General features: G+C 49.0%; 1 protein-coding gene across 8 annotated transcripts in view; it reads right to left on the reverse strand.

Moving 5' to 3' along the window:
- Window positions 1-17,078, reverse strand: part of CCDC57 (coiled-coil domain containing 57) — a 105,613-nt gene that overhangs the window by 15,349 nt on the left and 73,186 nt on the right. For 6 of the 8 annotated variants that reach the window (XM_060290756.2, XM_060290758.2, XM_060290755.2 and 3 more), the window contains 2 exons: window positions 13,650-13,769; window positions 13,001-13,217 (listed from right to left, as the gene is read on the reverse strand). In XM_060290756.2, the coding sequence (XP_060146739.1) occupies window positions 13,001-13,217; window positions 13,650-13,769 (337 nt within the window). Of the gene's footprint in view, window positions 1-13,000; window positions 13,218-13,649; window positions 13,770-17,078 lie in introns of those variants that run through there. The other 2 variants (XM_060290760.1, XM_060290759.1) reach the window with 1 other exon arrangement.

Raw genomic sequence — 17,078 nt, forward strand, 5'->3', positions numbered from 1 at the left:
TCCTGATGCTTGGGGTAGACAAATTTCTCGGATCTGTGAGTTAAGAGTTTTCATCAAATTTAGAAAAAAAAGTCATTATTTCTTCAAACACTTTTTCTGCCCATCTTTCTCTCCTCTCTGTTAAGACTAATGGATGCTATCTTCCAGGTTGCTGGGGCTGTTTTCCATCCCCCATGTTTTCTTTCTGTGTGTCATTTTGGGTCGATTCTATTGCTATGTCTTCAAGTTCCCTGTTTTTTCTTCTGCCATCTCTATTCTACTGTTAATCCCATCCAATGTATTTTCTTTATCAAATATTGTATTTTTCATCTCGAAGTTTTGTTTGGTTCTTTTTTATATTTTCAGTTCTTCTCATTATGTATGTATTTTCCTTTAAATACCTGAAAATAGTCGTAACAGTCCTTTTAACGTCTTTGCTTGTTTCCTCATTTCTGTCATTTCTGGACCTCTTTCTATTGAATGGTTTTCCTCTTGGCTTTGGATCACATTTTCCTGTTTCTTCAAAAATCTTATAATTTTTAACTGGCTGTTGGACATTTTAAGTATTGTGTTGAAATTTTGACTTTTTTTTTAGAGTGTTGGGCTTTGTTTTGTAGGCAGTTAGGTTCCTCATTTGGTCATTTCAAAGATTGTTTTTAAGCTTTTCTAAAGTAAGTCTAGATGGGCCTGCACTTCAGAGACAGTGAGCTCTACGACCAAGGTGTAACTTCTCTGGGTATCCACTGAATGAAGGCTGGAGCTTGAATATCTACCCACCCCATGAGAGCTCTGGAAATGGTTGCGCTTATAAGCTGTCTTTCCTTTGCCTGGGTTTGTGCAGTCTTATTCTGTACATCTATGGGCTAGTACACAGTAAGGACTCAAGACAATCCCTATTCAGACTTCTGGAGCTCTCTTCTGCATATCCCTCCCCCTGCTTCTCTGGACTCTTCCCTGCAACTTCCAGCCCCTCTGCCTCCCCAAACTGCAATTCCTGTTTCCTCCACCCAGGAAGGCACTGAACCCTGCCTGGTGTTCCCCTCCCTGTGCCTGCAGCAGAAATCCAGGGGAACCAGAAAGGTGCCTCATTTGTTTCCCTTCTTTCAAGAAGCACACTCCTGTGCTATTTATTTTCCAGTGTCTGAAAACAGTTGTTCCATATATTTTGTTTATGGAGGGATGTTAATGTCTAGTCCTTAGCCTGGCCAGAAGCAGGAGGGACTGCTGGTCATGCTGTGGCCCCAGAATGAACATCACTAAAGTATAAGCTGATTTGGCTCTATCTTGAAGTATTTACCGTGTTTTAAAAGTTATTTCAACACAAGTGTTTTCCTAAGTGGCAGGAAAAGTTGTTTCATCATAACAACTTCAAGAAAATAGCTAACAAAGATCTATTTGACTATCTGTTTCTCAAAAAGTTTAGAGGATACTCTGTACTTCCCAAAATGTCTCAGGTTATAATAATCAGTAAAGGCAGGAAGCTGGAGTTGCTCACCTAATTCAAGATACTGCACTGCTCCCTCCTTTGACCAGAACACTGGTTCTTAGATTTCTTCGGCTGCAGTTACAGAGGATGCTGACAGGGGGTGCACGCTGGTGAACCTGGCTCTCATTCAGTCCCATCTTCAGAGTAGTAATGGGCAGAGCCAAAAGGACAAACGTGATGCTGGCAAAACAGGGCAGGACCCCTTCGTCCCCCCGGATCCTGGAACAGTTCTGGTCACGTTGCTCAGTGAGCCTCTGGCTGTGCTCCCTTGGGCAGTTCCCATTACCATCCACCCCAAGAGGCCGCTGCGACAGTGGCTGCTGAGAGTGTGGGCTGAGCCTTTCTGATGGCTCGTGTTCCACCCTCACACGTGTCTGGTGTGGAGGACGGCCCCTCCCCAGGCTCATGCTGGCCTCCCTCCCCATGGGTCAGGCTCGCCAGTCTCCGAGCTGGGTCTGCCATCTCACTGCGACGCACCAGGAGCCTGGTGCCCACCTTCTAGGACAGAGTCTCAGACCCAAGGAGAATTCTTTGGTTTGCACACAGGTCTGAGGACCACAGATGGGGAGAAGAGAATGTAATATTCCAGGTGTGTTTACCCTGGAATCACAGACTGTTCTCTGAGGTGAGATTTCACCTTTTCTTATCACAAGTCCAACCACAGGCAGCTGCTCCTTCCATCTTTCACTCAATGCAGCGCCGGGGCATCTGAATCTGCTCTCCTGTGCTTAGCCCCTAGGTTTACTGAGAAACACAAAGCATGTGTGGGGAGGCCAGATGGTGATACTCCTGGTCTTGAGGGCGTGCAGACTAGGTGGCTCTAAGGTCCTGTGTTGAGAGTGTGTATCTACGTCCTCAGAGCACAGCTGGGCCGGCAGAGCCGTGGCTGAATCACAATCTGCCTTCAGAGATTGGCCCCAAATGCTGTTTCTGAGTCCAAGCGTCCTTCAGGGAAGGTCCGGAACAGTCTCCACTCAAAAACACACAAGACCAGGCTGAGCTGGTGTCCTGGGGGCCCACTTAGCCCTATTCATAGGCTGGTGACACCCTGCAGAATGGCCCACTAACCACGAAGACGAGACTGGGGGACTTGGCACGTTTGCTCTGCAGTCAATCATGTGTGACTCTCAGAATAGGAGAATCTCAGTTTACCTGGCAGTCATTTTATTCCCGGTCTGAGAAGGTGCTTTGCTGGAGCAAGTCCCCTGGAGCTGGAGGTCACACAGACCACGTACCACTAGGCATGGCTGGATCTGGCTCCCAGGGGTCTGTAGCTCACAGACGGAGCTGCAATTTGGCCCTACTTTGATTTTTAATTAGTTGCCAATATTCAAAAACTGACACATTCTATATAAAAAACAAGATTTCTATCATCTTAAAAAACTGCTGGAGCCACACTGCCACACTGCCATGGAGGGGCAGCCACAGAGTGGAGTCACCAACTGCCCCCGCCGGACAGGCCAGATGGCCGGGCCACCAACCCCCTCCAGCGAGCACCGCCCTGCAGCCCGCACGGCTCTGCCACCGTCACTCAGCCACCTGCTGCCTGGTGCCCGGGGCTCTGGTGTCTTGGACCCTTCTCAGCCAGGTCCTGGTCCACGAACTGGGGGCTATGTGACCTTGGGCAAGTAGCCTAGCATCTCTGGGCCTGGGTTTCTTCATCTGAATGTCGAGCCCTGGCCTCCAGGAGCTGCTGGGAGAGGAATCCATTGTGGCGGGCAGAGTGCGATCCGGGCTAATGGCGATACCGGGCACTATGTGAGCAAGCACTGGGCTGAGAACAGGCGGTGGTTGTTTGTTGGCTTCCTGGATCCTCAGAACAGCCTGGCAACTATGACTTAGGTGTCATCTCTACAGTGAGATCTGCACAGAAATGTTCTCACTATACAGGGCTTAAAAATAACTTTGGATTAGCAACCAGTTAACAGGCTCATGCATGCTCCATCTTAAAATCTTATGCAACCCTCGTTAAAGGAAAAAAATTTAATTTCAGGAGGAACTAATATGATTTTCAGAAGAATAAAAATTTAAAGGAAAAAACCTCAACACTAACATTGTACCCTTTAAAAACTTTATCCCCTTTCACTCCCTCATCCTCAGTGGGTGGGGAGCACCCAGGGGAAGAGTCTCCACCCAGGAGAAAGCAGGGTGCACAGCCGGACTGCTCAGGACCTTCTCAGACCCCACAGCAGAAACCTAGGGACCTCGCTCCATGCCAGCCCCAGCACCAGCCAGGCCACAGGGGTGCTGGGCCGTGCTCAGAACACTGAAATGTGGGGAGGTGTGTCCGGCCCCCAGGGCAGGGCCGGGCAGGTGCCTCTCTTTCTGAAGGAGTGCTGCATTCCTCAGGAGCTTCTGCCCATTATCTGTGTGACCCCAGGGACAACCTTGGCCCCTCCTGACCTTCTGCCCTGAGGATGAGGTCAGGCCTCTTTCCTCTGGGACTCCAGGGGGTGGAATGAGGGTTGGGACTTGGGAACTCCGGCCTTGGGCGGTGAGGCGTCCTGTTTTGAAAACGGGACCCAGTGGTTGGATGGCATTGGTTTACTGTGGGAGTGGCATTGGCACTAAGGCATTAGCACAGGTGGGCACTCAACAAATACTAGCTTCTAGCTGGACTCCTCTCTTTTAAAAAACCCATTCAGGCTGCATTTATTTGTAAAAGTCATGTCCAGCCCCTCCCCGCCTCCCACGCCCAGCCCTCTTCCCAGAGCAGGGGCCACAGCCCCTTCTAGAGCACTTTTCTACCCTCTGTGTCCTGACTTCAAGACCACAGCGAACATGCATTTTCTTCTGTTGCTACCTTTCATAGTCACCTTAAAAAAGGGTACAAACCTGAACGACATACAAACCACACATAAAATGGCCAATCTTACCCATCATTTAAAAACTGCAAATTAAAACCCATATTTTCACCTATCAGACTGGCATTTTCTTTTTTTTAAAGAAAATGTTTGAGAAAAATCCACCAGTATTGGAGTGAGGAAGGACGCTTTACACCCTGTGGCCATGAACATGAATTGCACCAACTCTTTGAGGGCGATTTGGTAACACCTCCCAGAGCTCAGACCACTCACACCTTTGACCCAGCGATTTCACTCCTACACACTCACCTGACCACACACTCCCACAAGCAACCACCCACACCAGCAGACTCGCTGAAGTACTGCAAACTACAAGCGACCCGAGTGTCCGTGAATGTGAGGCAGGCGAAAGGAAGCACTTACGCAGAGGACCACTGAACTACTGAAAAGATCTGTGAGCTCTGTGTCAACCAAAATGGAGAAACACCGCAGACAGCACTTTACACAGCAGGAAGAGGATACGCACACACATTTAAATACATGCTTCCGTAGCCATGGAGTGCAGAGCGTGTCCGGAGAAGAGCAGGGGACAGGTGGCCAGGTGGGCAGGGAAGCGGAAACGGAGAAGACTGACTTTCACTGAAAACCCTCTGCGCTGTTTTAGTTTATTTCTTAGCCACAAGGAGGTGTCACTCATGCTGGACGATGTCTGGAGCCCCCCTGCTCCAGTGGATGCGCCATGTCCTGCCAACCTGGGCCGCCTGCACGTGCAGCACGGACACTAGGGAGGCTGATGACTCCCAACCACCCCTGGGGCAGATTCACCAATAAATGCCCTCCAAGAAGGCCAAGCGGCTGGGCCGCCCCCTCTAGGCCCAGGATCAGCTCTTCAAGGGCTGCTTTGCTGACAGGTCAAACATCCATATTTTCTGGTACTGCCCTGGCTGAGTGTTTCCGCCCCTGTACCTCTGGTCAACCTGGATGAGTTATTTATATATGACTGATCTTTGTCATGTTGCTTCAAAATATCTTTCTAGTTGGGTTATTTTTGAGGTTAAGAAAGAATACCTTAGAAATCTGTGATTTTTAAGTCACATCTAAGGTTATAACCTTCTAGTCATTTGTAAATAGTTCCAATTCTGCATATTTTTAGGTTTGATTTTAAGGCATTTAACTGCGCCTGGGCTGCGTTTTAGTGTGTAGTCTGGGTGGGGGCTGTGAGGATGGAAGCATGCTGTGTCCCCACCTTGCTGTGTCTGGGCTCTGATTTGCAGGCTCTGCTGGGGAAGGGTTTCTGCTCTGTGCCTGCCACACAGCCATGAGGCTGGGTCTTGCTACTCCCCCTTCCCCATGCATTTTATTGCTCTACAACTTGAAAATCCACTTATTTTAGCTTCAAGAGAAACTCTGTCCATATTTATTTATTTATTTATTTTTTGCGGTACGCGGGCCTCTCACTGTTGTGGCCGCTCCCATTGCAGAGCACAGGCTCCGGACGCGCAGGCTCAGCGGCCATGGCTCACGGGTCCAGCCGCTCCGCAGCATGTGGTATCTTCCCGGATCGGGGCACAAACCTGTGTCCCCTGCATCGGCAGGCGGACTCTCAACCACTGCACCACCAGGGAAGCCCTCTGTCAATATTTTGTTACACTAACTGGTTACTTCAATTTGGAGAAAACAGCTGTCTTTATAATATTTAATACTCCATCCAGGAAGAGTCTGTCTTTCAAATCTTATACTTTTTAGACAATGCTTGGTTGTTTCTCTAATCACATGCACTTCCTGAGCCTCTAGATCCTTGAGCTGCGGACCCAAGGCCTTGCTGGGCTCCCATTCTTCCCAGTTATCTTCCTGCACATCCTGATTGAGCACCTATTGTGTACCTGTCTGTGCTGGCCAGGGGTCAAGGATCAAGGAAGATGCCCCCACCCCTACATTCTTCCAGCAGACAGAACAGAATCAAGATAAATGAGAAAAATAGCACGTGGTCTGGAGGCTAGTGCTAAGGGGGAAGAAAGCCAGGTAGGGAGTGAACTTTAGCAAGGGAGGGATTCAAGGAACAGGCAGGTGCTGGGGAGAGGAAGGTAGAGGGTGCCCACACGTGCACAGGGGTCAGGGGTCCGCAGGTATGGGGTGGCGGTGTGTCCACAGTCCACAGGTGCAGGAGGGAGCTGGGCTGCATGTGTCTGGGGAGGAGGGGAGATGGGGTCGGAGTCCTTGAGCCACTGCTTCCAGGAAGTGGGGGGAGGAGGGGAAGGGAGGGGAGGGGAGGGGAGAAGAGGGACCGGGTACTGTCCAGATGCAGCAAGAATTAGGGTGAGAGGAGGCTGGGAATGGAGAGGCCACACCCTGCGAACCACAGATCCAGGAGGATGGAGGAGGGGGCTATAGTGGCCCTGGGATCTGGGGTGCAGCGGGGCCGAGGATGTCAGGCTGCAGCCCTGCCTTGAGACCAGGTTGCAGCAGGACTCTGTAAGGCCGGCAAAGCGACAGCTCTGTGTGCATGTGGGAGGAAGGGAGAGGACGTCAGGGAGGGGCGGGGCAAAGGTAGGAGGGGCGGGGCATGAGTAGGAGGGGCAGGGACAGGCGTGGGGGGGCGGGTCAGGGCAGAGGTGGGAGGGGCGGCCCTGGCCCCACCTCAAAACCATGAGGAGTGTGGCCTTTCAGCAGGAAAACCTCCCTCCATCCTGAGAAACACCACGTAGTTATTCATGTTATTAATGCAGATGCCACAAATTGTTAAACTCTCTCGTTATCACTTTTAACTCAGTTCATGACTGCTAGGTCTCACAGTTTGCTACTCAAAATGCGCCAAAAATGTAAAAAAAATGCAGAGGACAAGACATCCCACCTTCCAGAATGGAGCTTCCAGACTGCTTGACTGCGGACTGAAGCCCACGCAATCCTTTATCATAAATACTAACAGGCTTACGTCTTAACCAGAGCTGTGGTTATCATTTAAGTCACCAATAAAGTTTTAAAAAGTACACTTACACAAAGTAGAAATACCAGACAGGTAGTTCAGTTACGCGTGCTCAAATATTCAAGATACAAGGAGAGCATAAAGAAGCTTTGTGGGAACTTAAAACTAAACTGCATTAATTTCAACCTTTCTTCCCAACCAAATCTTTCACGGGGCGAACCAAAAGCCTAGGCAGCAATGTATCATTCCTACTTTTTTACTGCAAAGTGCTGCTGAGAAGTAGCAGCTTCAACCCCTCTGTATGGGTGTCTTAGCACCTTCCCCTGCACAGACTCTGCTGCAGGCCCACCCACAGCACAGCCCTTCCCCAGCTTTCTTGCCAAGGAACCCCAACACCATTTAGTTCCAGGCAGCAGGTTCACAGAGTCTAAGACAATCTCCCAGTGACTGGTCAAGGGACACCATGTGACCCCGACAGCCAGCGAGATGGAAAAGGGAATTTGGGAGCTCTGGGGAAACATTTCCCTTTCCAATGAAAAGAAACCAAAGCAGGAGGAGAGAAGTATGCCTTCCATCTCTGGCCTTCTGACGTGATGCTTGGAGCTGCTGCAGCCATCTTGGAACCTTTAGGAGGAAAGAGTCCCAGAGGAGCTAGCCGTAAGCTCATTTACCTCGGCCTTGACATGCAAGTTCTTGGTCAGTGTGTCCTGCTGCTGTGCATGCACACTGTGTGTCGCGAAGGCTACCATGATGCTGGCCACCTTGGCTCTCTCCTCCTCATTCAGTGACCGTGTGTGATTTTCTATGGGTGCCATGATGAGATAAAGGTTGGGAAGCTCCCGTATGTTACTTTCATCAGGCTGTGCTGTGACTTGTAGCCAAAAGCATTTAAACTAATACAAACCATCCCCACCTCCACCCCAAGCCAATTCCACTGCCGGGGGCCGTGTTTGCAGCCACCAGCGGGCTGTTCTCGCCCTGATCCAGGCCCTGCTATCCACGGGGGCCTGCATGGCTGATGGCACCATCCACCACTACTTGTCCCTGCTTCCTCATATACCAGACGACCATTTCACACTTCTCTTTCTACCTCTCCCTCCACCTCCTCCTCTCAGAGTCCATGGCTTTGCCTCATACTTGAAAGGAGGAAATAAAGGGAACCGACCGGCACCTGTTTTCCCACCACCAGACCTGCTGTTGGGACAGTTCTCCTCAGGCCAATGAAGGCTTCTGCTCCTGACTCTCCTGCCTGGGTGTTTCCACGGCCAACAGCCTCAGAAGAAGACAGCACGACTCCCTCGGGGGCAAAGGGCAGATATGCCTGCAGCCCACTATGAAAGATTTGGGTTCTGCCTGTTTGGGGTCGCTCAGCTGAGACTCTTGCCCTGGCCCGTGGGACAGGGACTGAGGAGACCCTTGGCTGCCTGCTGTGCTGCGAGCGACGAGTTCTCCGCATCTCCTGCCGGTGCCTGTGAGGCTGTGGCAGCTTGCTTGTCAGCTGTGGCCAGTAAGCTCCCAGTTCTGGCTACCCATCACCTCCCTGCCTCTGACCTGTGCTATCAAACCCCAGTCCCTTGAGCCCCCCCACCCCTTTCTCTCCTGGGTTTGCCCTCCTCCCCAGCCACAAGCATCACATCTCGCCCATCTTCCCAACCTGCATATAGACAGGCTGCACTTCCACAACTTCCTCCAATATCGCTCTTTTTTAAAAAGTATTTTAAATGTAAATTTATTTATTTATTTGTTTATTTATTTTTGGCTGCATTGTGTCTTCGTTGCTGCACATGGGCTTTCTCTAGTTGTGGTGAGCAGGGGCTACTCTTCGTTGCAGTGCGTGGGCTTCTCATTGCGGTGGCTTCTCTTTTTGCAGAGCATGGGCTCTAGGCGCGTGGGCTTCAGTAGTTGTGGCACACGGGCTCAGTAGTTGTGGCTCTCAGGCTCTAGAGCGCAGGCTCAGTAGCTGTGGTGCATGGGCTTAGTTGCTCCACAGCATGTGGGATCTTCCCAGACCAGGGCTCGAACCTGTGTCCCCTATGTTGGCAGGTGGATTCTTGACCACTGCATCACCAGGGAAGTCCCCAGTCCCTATTTTAACTGCTGCTTTTCAGAGCAAGACATCTTTTTTTTTTTTTTTTTGCGGTACACAGGCCTCTCACTGTTGTGGCCTCTCCCGTTGCAGAGCACAGGCTCTGGACGCGCAGGCTCAGTGGCCATGGCTCACGGGCCCAGCCGCTCTGCGGCCTGTGGGATCTTCCCAGACCGGGGCACGAACCCGTGTCCTCTGCATTGGCAGGTGGACTCTCAACCACTGCGCCACCAGGGAAGTCCCAAGAAATCTTGACTAAGCTGTCCACCCGTTCTCCTCCAGCCCCTTTAACTGGGAAGGCTGGATGACAAGTCCACCACTCCACTGAGACGGCCAGAAGGCCATAGTGACGCAGAGCACTTTTCTGCCCTGACCTTCCCTGACCTCTTTGCAGCATTCCACCCAGTTGACCACTCCCTCCCTCTAAAATCTTTTCATTATAAAAGATACCAAACTACATCAAGCACATATAACATACGTGTATTGTTTAAAGAATTGTTAAAAAATAAAACAAAGAATAAAACAGAAACCTGTATACTCAGCTTGAGAAACAGCATCACTACTGCCTGTGTTTGTCAATAAAGTTTTATTGGTGCACAGCCACACCGATCACTTACACATTGTCTGCGGCTGCTTTTGAGCTGCAGGCAGAGATGAGTAGTTGCAAGAGAGACCATTGGGCCACAAAGCCGAAAATACTCACTATTCGGCCCGACACCTACTCTGGAATTTTTTTTTAGTGAGGGACGGGTGGCGCACAGTTGCTCAGTTTTTTTGCTAAAGCAAAGCAGAGCTGGAGGAAAGTGCATTTATCAGGAAATAAGATGGACGTGTGGCCTGAAGAAAGCATCATTGAGTCAGCATTTCTCCCCTACTCTTCCTGTAAATCATCCCCCAAAAGAGAAAATTTTCATGAAAACTAGAGATAAAATTCCAGATGGGAAAAATGGTGGTTCTGCCAAAGGCGGTAGAAATGAGCAGGGGTGTGTGGAAGGACAGGCACGGTGGGAGGCCTCAGGAGGAGCCAGGAGGTGGGAGCACAACCCCCTGGATGCAGCGTGCCTGGGTGGGAGGGGAGAGAAGCTGGGCTTTGTGAAAACGGGCAGAGATAAGTCAAGGCCGGACTTAGTTAAAAACCACCAACAAAACTGCTAGACTGGACAATGGCCCTGGCCTCATTTCCCTTATAAGTTTCCTACAAATACCTGGTCAAGGAAAAATCACTTCTTTTAAAGATGAGGGGGAACAAAGGAACAAAAGTGCTACGAGAAAAAAGAAGGAAGGAAACCAGCAAAACGACAATGAACATTCACCAAAAACTTCCGATAGAGCCGATGAAAAATACAGCAAAACGTTCCTGAATTTAAAATGTACTGAAGCAGTAGCTTCTCAGATTAATGAGCTCAAGCGGGAGCTGTGAGGAGAACAGACCAGTCTGCATCTGAGGAGACTACTCGAGGCATCACAGGGGCGATGCTGCCGCCAGAGGGGACAGAATGTGGACCACTGGGAGGATGTGGCTCCTTCCAGGGGCAGAACCCAGGTTTAACAAATCCTGAGAAAAGCCACAACAGAGTTTTGGGGCTGGGCCTAAAGACTGTATGGGAAAAAAATAAATAAACAAATGAGAATTACCAGGAAAACTCTGAGAAAGAAGCATAACTGGAGATCCTAAGTCAGTAGACATTACAAGGGACCAGGAAGCAGTAACAATTCAAACAGCACTGCACGTGGACAGACCAAGACCAATAAATCAAGGCAGAGGTCCCCAACTCCCGGGCCACTGACTGGTACTGATCCGTGACCTGTTGGGAACCAGGCGGCACAGCAGGAGGTGAGCGGCGGGCGAGCCAGCAAAGCTTCATCTGCCGCTCCCCCTCGCTCACATTACCGCCTGAGCCATCTGCACCCCTGTCTGTGGAAAGGCTGGGGACTGCCGAACCAAGGGACAGAATAAGAGCTCCAGACCCAGACTCAAGTACACACAGAACATCTAACATGATAGTAAAAGCGGGATTTCAAACAAGTGGGGAAATGTGAGTTATTCAATAACGGGTATGGGGAGTGGACTTCCCTGGTGGTCCAGCGGTTGAGAATACGTCACAGGATGCAGGGGACGCTGGTTCCATCCCTGGTTGGGGAACTAAGATCCCACATGTTGCGGGGCAACTAAGCCCAGGCGCTGCAACTACTGAGTCCACGTGCTCTGGAGCCCGTGTGCCACAACTAGACAGAAGCCCACGCACCTCAACAAAGAGCCCGTGTGCCGCAACAAAAGATTCTGCATGCCACAACTAAGACCTGACGCAGTCAATAAATAAATAAATATTTAAAAAAAAACTGGTGTGGGGACATTTGGATTGCCACCTGGGGTTAAAAACAGTTTGGTTCCTATTTCATAACCTACACAGTGATAAATTCCAAATGGATCCTGGATTTAATTATGAAAAAAGGAAACCATAACTGTATTAGAAGACATCATGGCAGAATAATCTTCAATCTTGGAGTGGAAAAAACCCAAGTATGGCACAAAACCCAGAAAGGATTAAAAACAAGAACATTAATTAAATTACATAAAAATAAAAAAATACGTGCATGACAAAAACTACCATAGGCAAAGTCAAAAAACAAATGAAAAACTGTGGGAAAATATTTGCCATTCATATCTCAGAAAAGGTCTGATTTCCATTATATATAATAAGCTCATACAAATCAATAAGAAAAAGATTATAAACCCAGTATACAAATGGGCAGAGAACTGAAGAAAAGGAAAGGGAAATGACTCAAACATGTGAAAAGATGCACAACCTCCTAACAGGAGAAATATGAATTAAAATGACACCTAACAGACTGGCAAAGATTATAGTTCGATGACACTGCTGGAGAGGGTCTGGGGAAAGATGCCCTCTCAGCCTTTGCTGGGTGGGTGTGAACTGGTACCACCTGATGGAGCCCAAGTAACATCTTCTCAAACTGGACATGCACATACCTTTGGACAGAACGATACACCCTCCGGGAATTTACATTTACGCTTTTATGCATGCGCTACAGCAATGTACAAGGTAATTCACTGTAACGTTATTGGTGACGGCAAAAGACTGGAAATAATCTAAAATGCCCATTGGCACATCGGGCACAGCAGGAAGCATTCATGCATTGAGGCTGAGAGCCGAGAATGAGGGTGCTTGCTGTGAGCTGATCCGGAAGGGGATCCAAGTTCATTCCCCCAACCCCGGTCTTCAAACAGTCTCCCCTCTGCCCACCCTGCTTACTACATCTTGGTCTCACGCAGTTCCCCCAAAGGTGGCCCTTCAAATGAACTTTCCTGAGAACTTACAGTGAGCGAGTTTCCCGGGGGCAGAGGACACGCACTTCGTGGGCTGCCCTGGCCTTGTGAGGCTGAGCAGAACACAGAACACCCGCCTGCCCGAGTCACAGACTGACCATACTGCCCCCACCCTCGTGACCTGTGGGCTCTACTCTGGGTAGACATGGTGACATGGTCAGCTGGACGCGGGGCTGGGAGACACCCTCTGTCCCTGGGGGACGGTCAGGCACCAAATCAGAGGACAGGACTGCAGAATTTACAGATTCCCTAACCACAGCAGGAAGAACGCCGTGCTCACTCTGTGTGTCAGCCTGCGAGTGGCCACCACAGCTGTCCTCATGGCCAGCACCCAGACCAATGGGGCAACGGCCTGGGGATGTACGTCTTCACCTACCTGGAGGCGAGTCGTCCTGGGAGGTGAGGCCAGAAGGGCTGGATCCCAGGTCCAGTAACTTCCATGTGTCCTGGAGGGAACTGCTGGCAAGTGATGAGGACCTTTGGGTGTGGTGGCCATTTTCCTCCTGGAATTCTTGAGCCAGGCGTGGCTTTGGGGACTGGTTTTCTTTCTGAGGAGCTGATCTGCAAGTCACTGTGGAGATTCTGTGTTGCCTCTGTGAAAGAGAGAAAAGAGAATTATCCTTGAAAGGCACCCTCTCTCCCTGCCCTCCTGGGGTGATAAGACAGTGGACGTGGCCCGAGGAGGGGCTCTGGACATTTAAACATGAAACATGGGGGATTCCCTGGCGAACCAGTGGTTAGGACTCTGTGCTTTCACTGCCGAGGGCCCGGGTTCAATCGGGTTCAATCCCTGGTCGGGGAACTAAGATTCCACAAGCTGCGCGGTGCAGCTAAAAAAAAAAAACATGAAACACAATCCCGAGGGAGGCGAGGGAGGTGGGATTGGGGACCAGGGCCAATGCCCTGAGGTGAAGCCCTGTCACTCTGGGCAACGGCCACCCTCTCTGACACCAAGCACTCCAGTTCCAGGTGCTTCCTGGGTCGGGATGTGGCATGAAGACGTGGCCCTGGTGGATCCTGCGTACCAGCCCTGGCCCCGCTGTGCAGCCTGGCTCAGCATCCCTTCTGCAGACTGTCTGTGCCAAGCGGGCTTGGCTCTCTCCTGAGCGTTCAGGGAAACATTCTTTCTTGGCATTCTTAGAGTCCTGTCGTGGAAATTTAAATAAAAGAAATTCAGTGTTCGTGGGTCATTGATGGGGTACCTTACTGAGTTTTACCTCAAGATTAGGGAGAAACGCTCTCCCCAAATTTCTGATATGAGGGACTTACTCGGCTCTGTGACAAGCCAAAGTGGGGAACCTGCTTGGGTTCACCGGCCAGGACGAATTTAACAGGCCTCATCATGGCAATCGAAGTACCTCCCCGCCCTCGAGGGCAACCAAGACCGGAAAGTCACACAACCTTCCTGTGGTGCCCAGGGAGGGCACCCTGGGCCCCGCCAGGCACACAAGGGGCCCTGCAGCTCTTGTTTGTGACACATCTTCAGTGCACAGCTGGCCCCCTGCAGCCTAAACACTCACATCTTCCCTCTGAGGGGAAGCCTGTGGAAAAGCAGTCAGGAGGGGGCACCGAGGAGAACCGAAGCCCGGGACTGTGCAGAGCCCTGCACGGAGGGCCACCTGCTGCTGCCGCTTCTCCTGCTCAAGTTTAATTAAGTTCTGGATTTTCAGCCAAGTAATGCACTCATACATTTTTGTTTTAACTTTCAGTTAAACTTTCAGATCCCACAAGCCACAAACAAACAAACAAACTTATCTAAACTGATGGAGAGTCTGTATTAGGTCAAATTATATGAAATTGCTGGTATCTGACCACTTTTGACCCATAAAATGGCAATTTTGTATGGTTCAACATAATACTAAAGCCTACAGCAAACATACTACCTGAAGATAAAAAATGGGAAAAGCATTCTCTGTAAACCAGGACAAACGTGTGGGTGTCAGCCACCCAGTTTTCCTCCACGCTGTGTGGGGTCCTGCCCAGGACAGTGGGGTGAGAAAAGATGAATGGTGTGAGGCCAGAAAAGGAAGCAGCCCGGTCCTTACCCCAGATGCTACGTCCATCAACACACAAAAGCAAAGAGAAATACTGACACATGTGTTGGCATCAATCAGTTCAGAAGAGTTAATAGCTACAAAATCATTTTACAAAAGTCAACTCTGTTCCAAATGACCAGCAACAGTAGGAAAGTGTAAGTTTAAAGGGATGTTGAAGAGAAACAGACTGGTACAGCTATTAGACAATTATTCATCAATAAAAAGATGAGCTCTCAAGCCAGGAAGAGACATGGAGGAACCTTACACGCATGTTGCTAAGGGAAGGACGCCCATCTGAGAAGGCTACTTGTTGTTTGATTCCAACTCTGTGACATCCTGGAAAAGGCAAAACCATGAACACAGGAACAAGATCAGTGGTTGCCAGGGGTTACGGGTGATGAATAGTGGAGCACAGAGGAGTTTTAGGGCCATGAAACTACTCTGTGTGATGCTATAATAATGAGCATGTGCCATTATACACTAGTCCAAACCCGTAGAAAGTGTGCCAAGAGTGACCCCTGATGTAAACTGTGGACTGTGCTGATGACGTGTCAGGGCAGGCTCATTGATTCTAACAAATTAACCGCTTTGTTGGGGGTTGCTGATGACACGGGAGGCTGTGCGCGTGTCGGGGCAGGAGGTACACGGGAACTCTCTATACTTTCTGCTCAATTTTGCTGTGAATCTGAAACTGCTCTGAAAAACGAAGCCTATTTATTAAAAAATTTTTGATAGCAACAAAAACAGGTGACTATATTTTGTTGACCTCTGAAATACCTATATGTGACACACTATAAAGGATCTTCATGCATTGTCTGAAGGTATAGGCCAGTATAACAACTTGACAGTGTCATTCAACAGTATCTAAGGAAGATAAAATGTACACAGCCTAGAACACAGCAATTCTGATCCTAGGTCCATGCCCGAGAAACTTCTGCACATGAGGACATCTGTAACAATGTTCACACCAAAGAAATGGTAACTGACCTAAATGCCCATCAATAGAAGAATGGATAAGTAAATGCTCGTGTATTCACAAAATAGAAAGAAAATACACCAACTTGTGTCTAGACCTGGGGTCGGCAAAGCACAACTTGTAGACCAAATCCTGCCCACCACATTTTTTGGTAGAGCCTATGAGCTAAAAATAGTTTTTACATTTTTAAATAGTTGAAAAAAATCAAAAAAGAAGAAAAATATTTCATGACATGAAAATTATGAAATTAAAGTTACAAGGTCCATAAACTTTTACTGGAGCACATCCATGCCCGCCTGTTTACATATCTCCTGTGCTGGCATTCAGGACAAACGCAGAGTTGAGAAGTTGCAACAGAGACTCTGGCCCTTACAGGCCGGAATATTCACTATTTGGTCCTTTACAGAAAAGGTTTACCAATTCCTGAACTAAAGCTACATGTACCAACATATACACAGTTGACCCTTGAACAACATGTGTTTGAACTGGGCAGGTCCCCTCATATGCAGAGTTTTTTCAATAAATATGCAGTACAGGACTACATGATCCATAGCTGGCTGAATCCACGGATGCAGAACCACCGATACACAGGGACGACTGTAAAGTTAAACGTGGATTTTCGACCACTGGAGGGGGGTCCGTGCCCCTAACCCCCATGATGTTCAAGGGCCAACGGTGTACATCAGAAACACAGTGCTGAATGAGAGCATGTGTACAGAACGATGTACACACAGCTCGGTGTGATTTACACAGATTCTTTAAATATCTGCTGAGAGAGAGAAACACCAGGCTCGGGAAAGTCTGAAGGGACCATGGATATTGGGGGCAGAACACTCAAAGGGGTTTTAACTTACAACATTTTGCTTATTAAGTTGGATGGTGTACACACAGGTTTCATTATATTAGTCTTTTTATCTTAGAAGTCTAAAAATACTTAAAATAAAAATAAATACATAAATAACAATATCCACCCAACAGAGAATAAATGGAAAGAACAACCAAGAAAATTCTGTAAAGGAACAGAAACAAGGGCAAGCTGTTATATGTATTTGTAACTTATTAAAACATTACGAAGCTACGGGATTCAGAGCCGGAGAGCACCTGCTCAGGAGCAGATAATTCACTGGAACTGTACAGAAAGTAAATGCAGAACCCGAACCTAACAATGCTGCAGCATCAGGCCCATCACCTACCAAGCACTGGCCTAACTTCTCAAAAATGCCAATGTTGTGAAAGACAAAGAAGGGCTGAGCAGTCGTCCAGGCTGAAGGAGACATGTGCACATACACGCGTGAGCTGCATGCCACACAGGTCCTGGACGGCCTGCTTGGTGGAGGAGGATGGCTGAAAAGAGGTGACTGGCAAAATCTGAACACAGAATATGTATTAAATTCTAGGACTGCATTAATGTTATGTTTCCTGATTTTGATAATTTATATTTT

This window comes from Globicephala melas, chromosome 20 (assembly GCF_963455315.2).
Source record: "Globicephala melas chromosome 20, mGloMel1.2, whole genome shotgun sequence".
In the NCBI taxonomy this organism is placed as follows: domain Eukaryota; kingdom Metazoa; phylum Chordata; class Mammalia; order Artiodactyla; family Delphinidae; genus Globicephala; species Globicephala melas.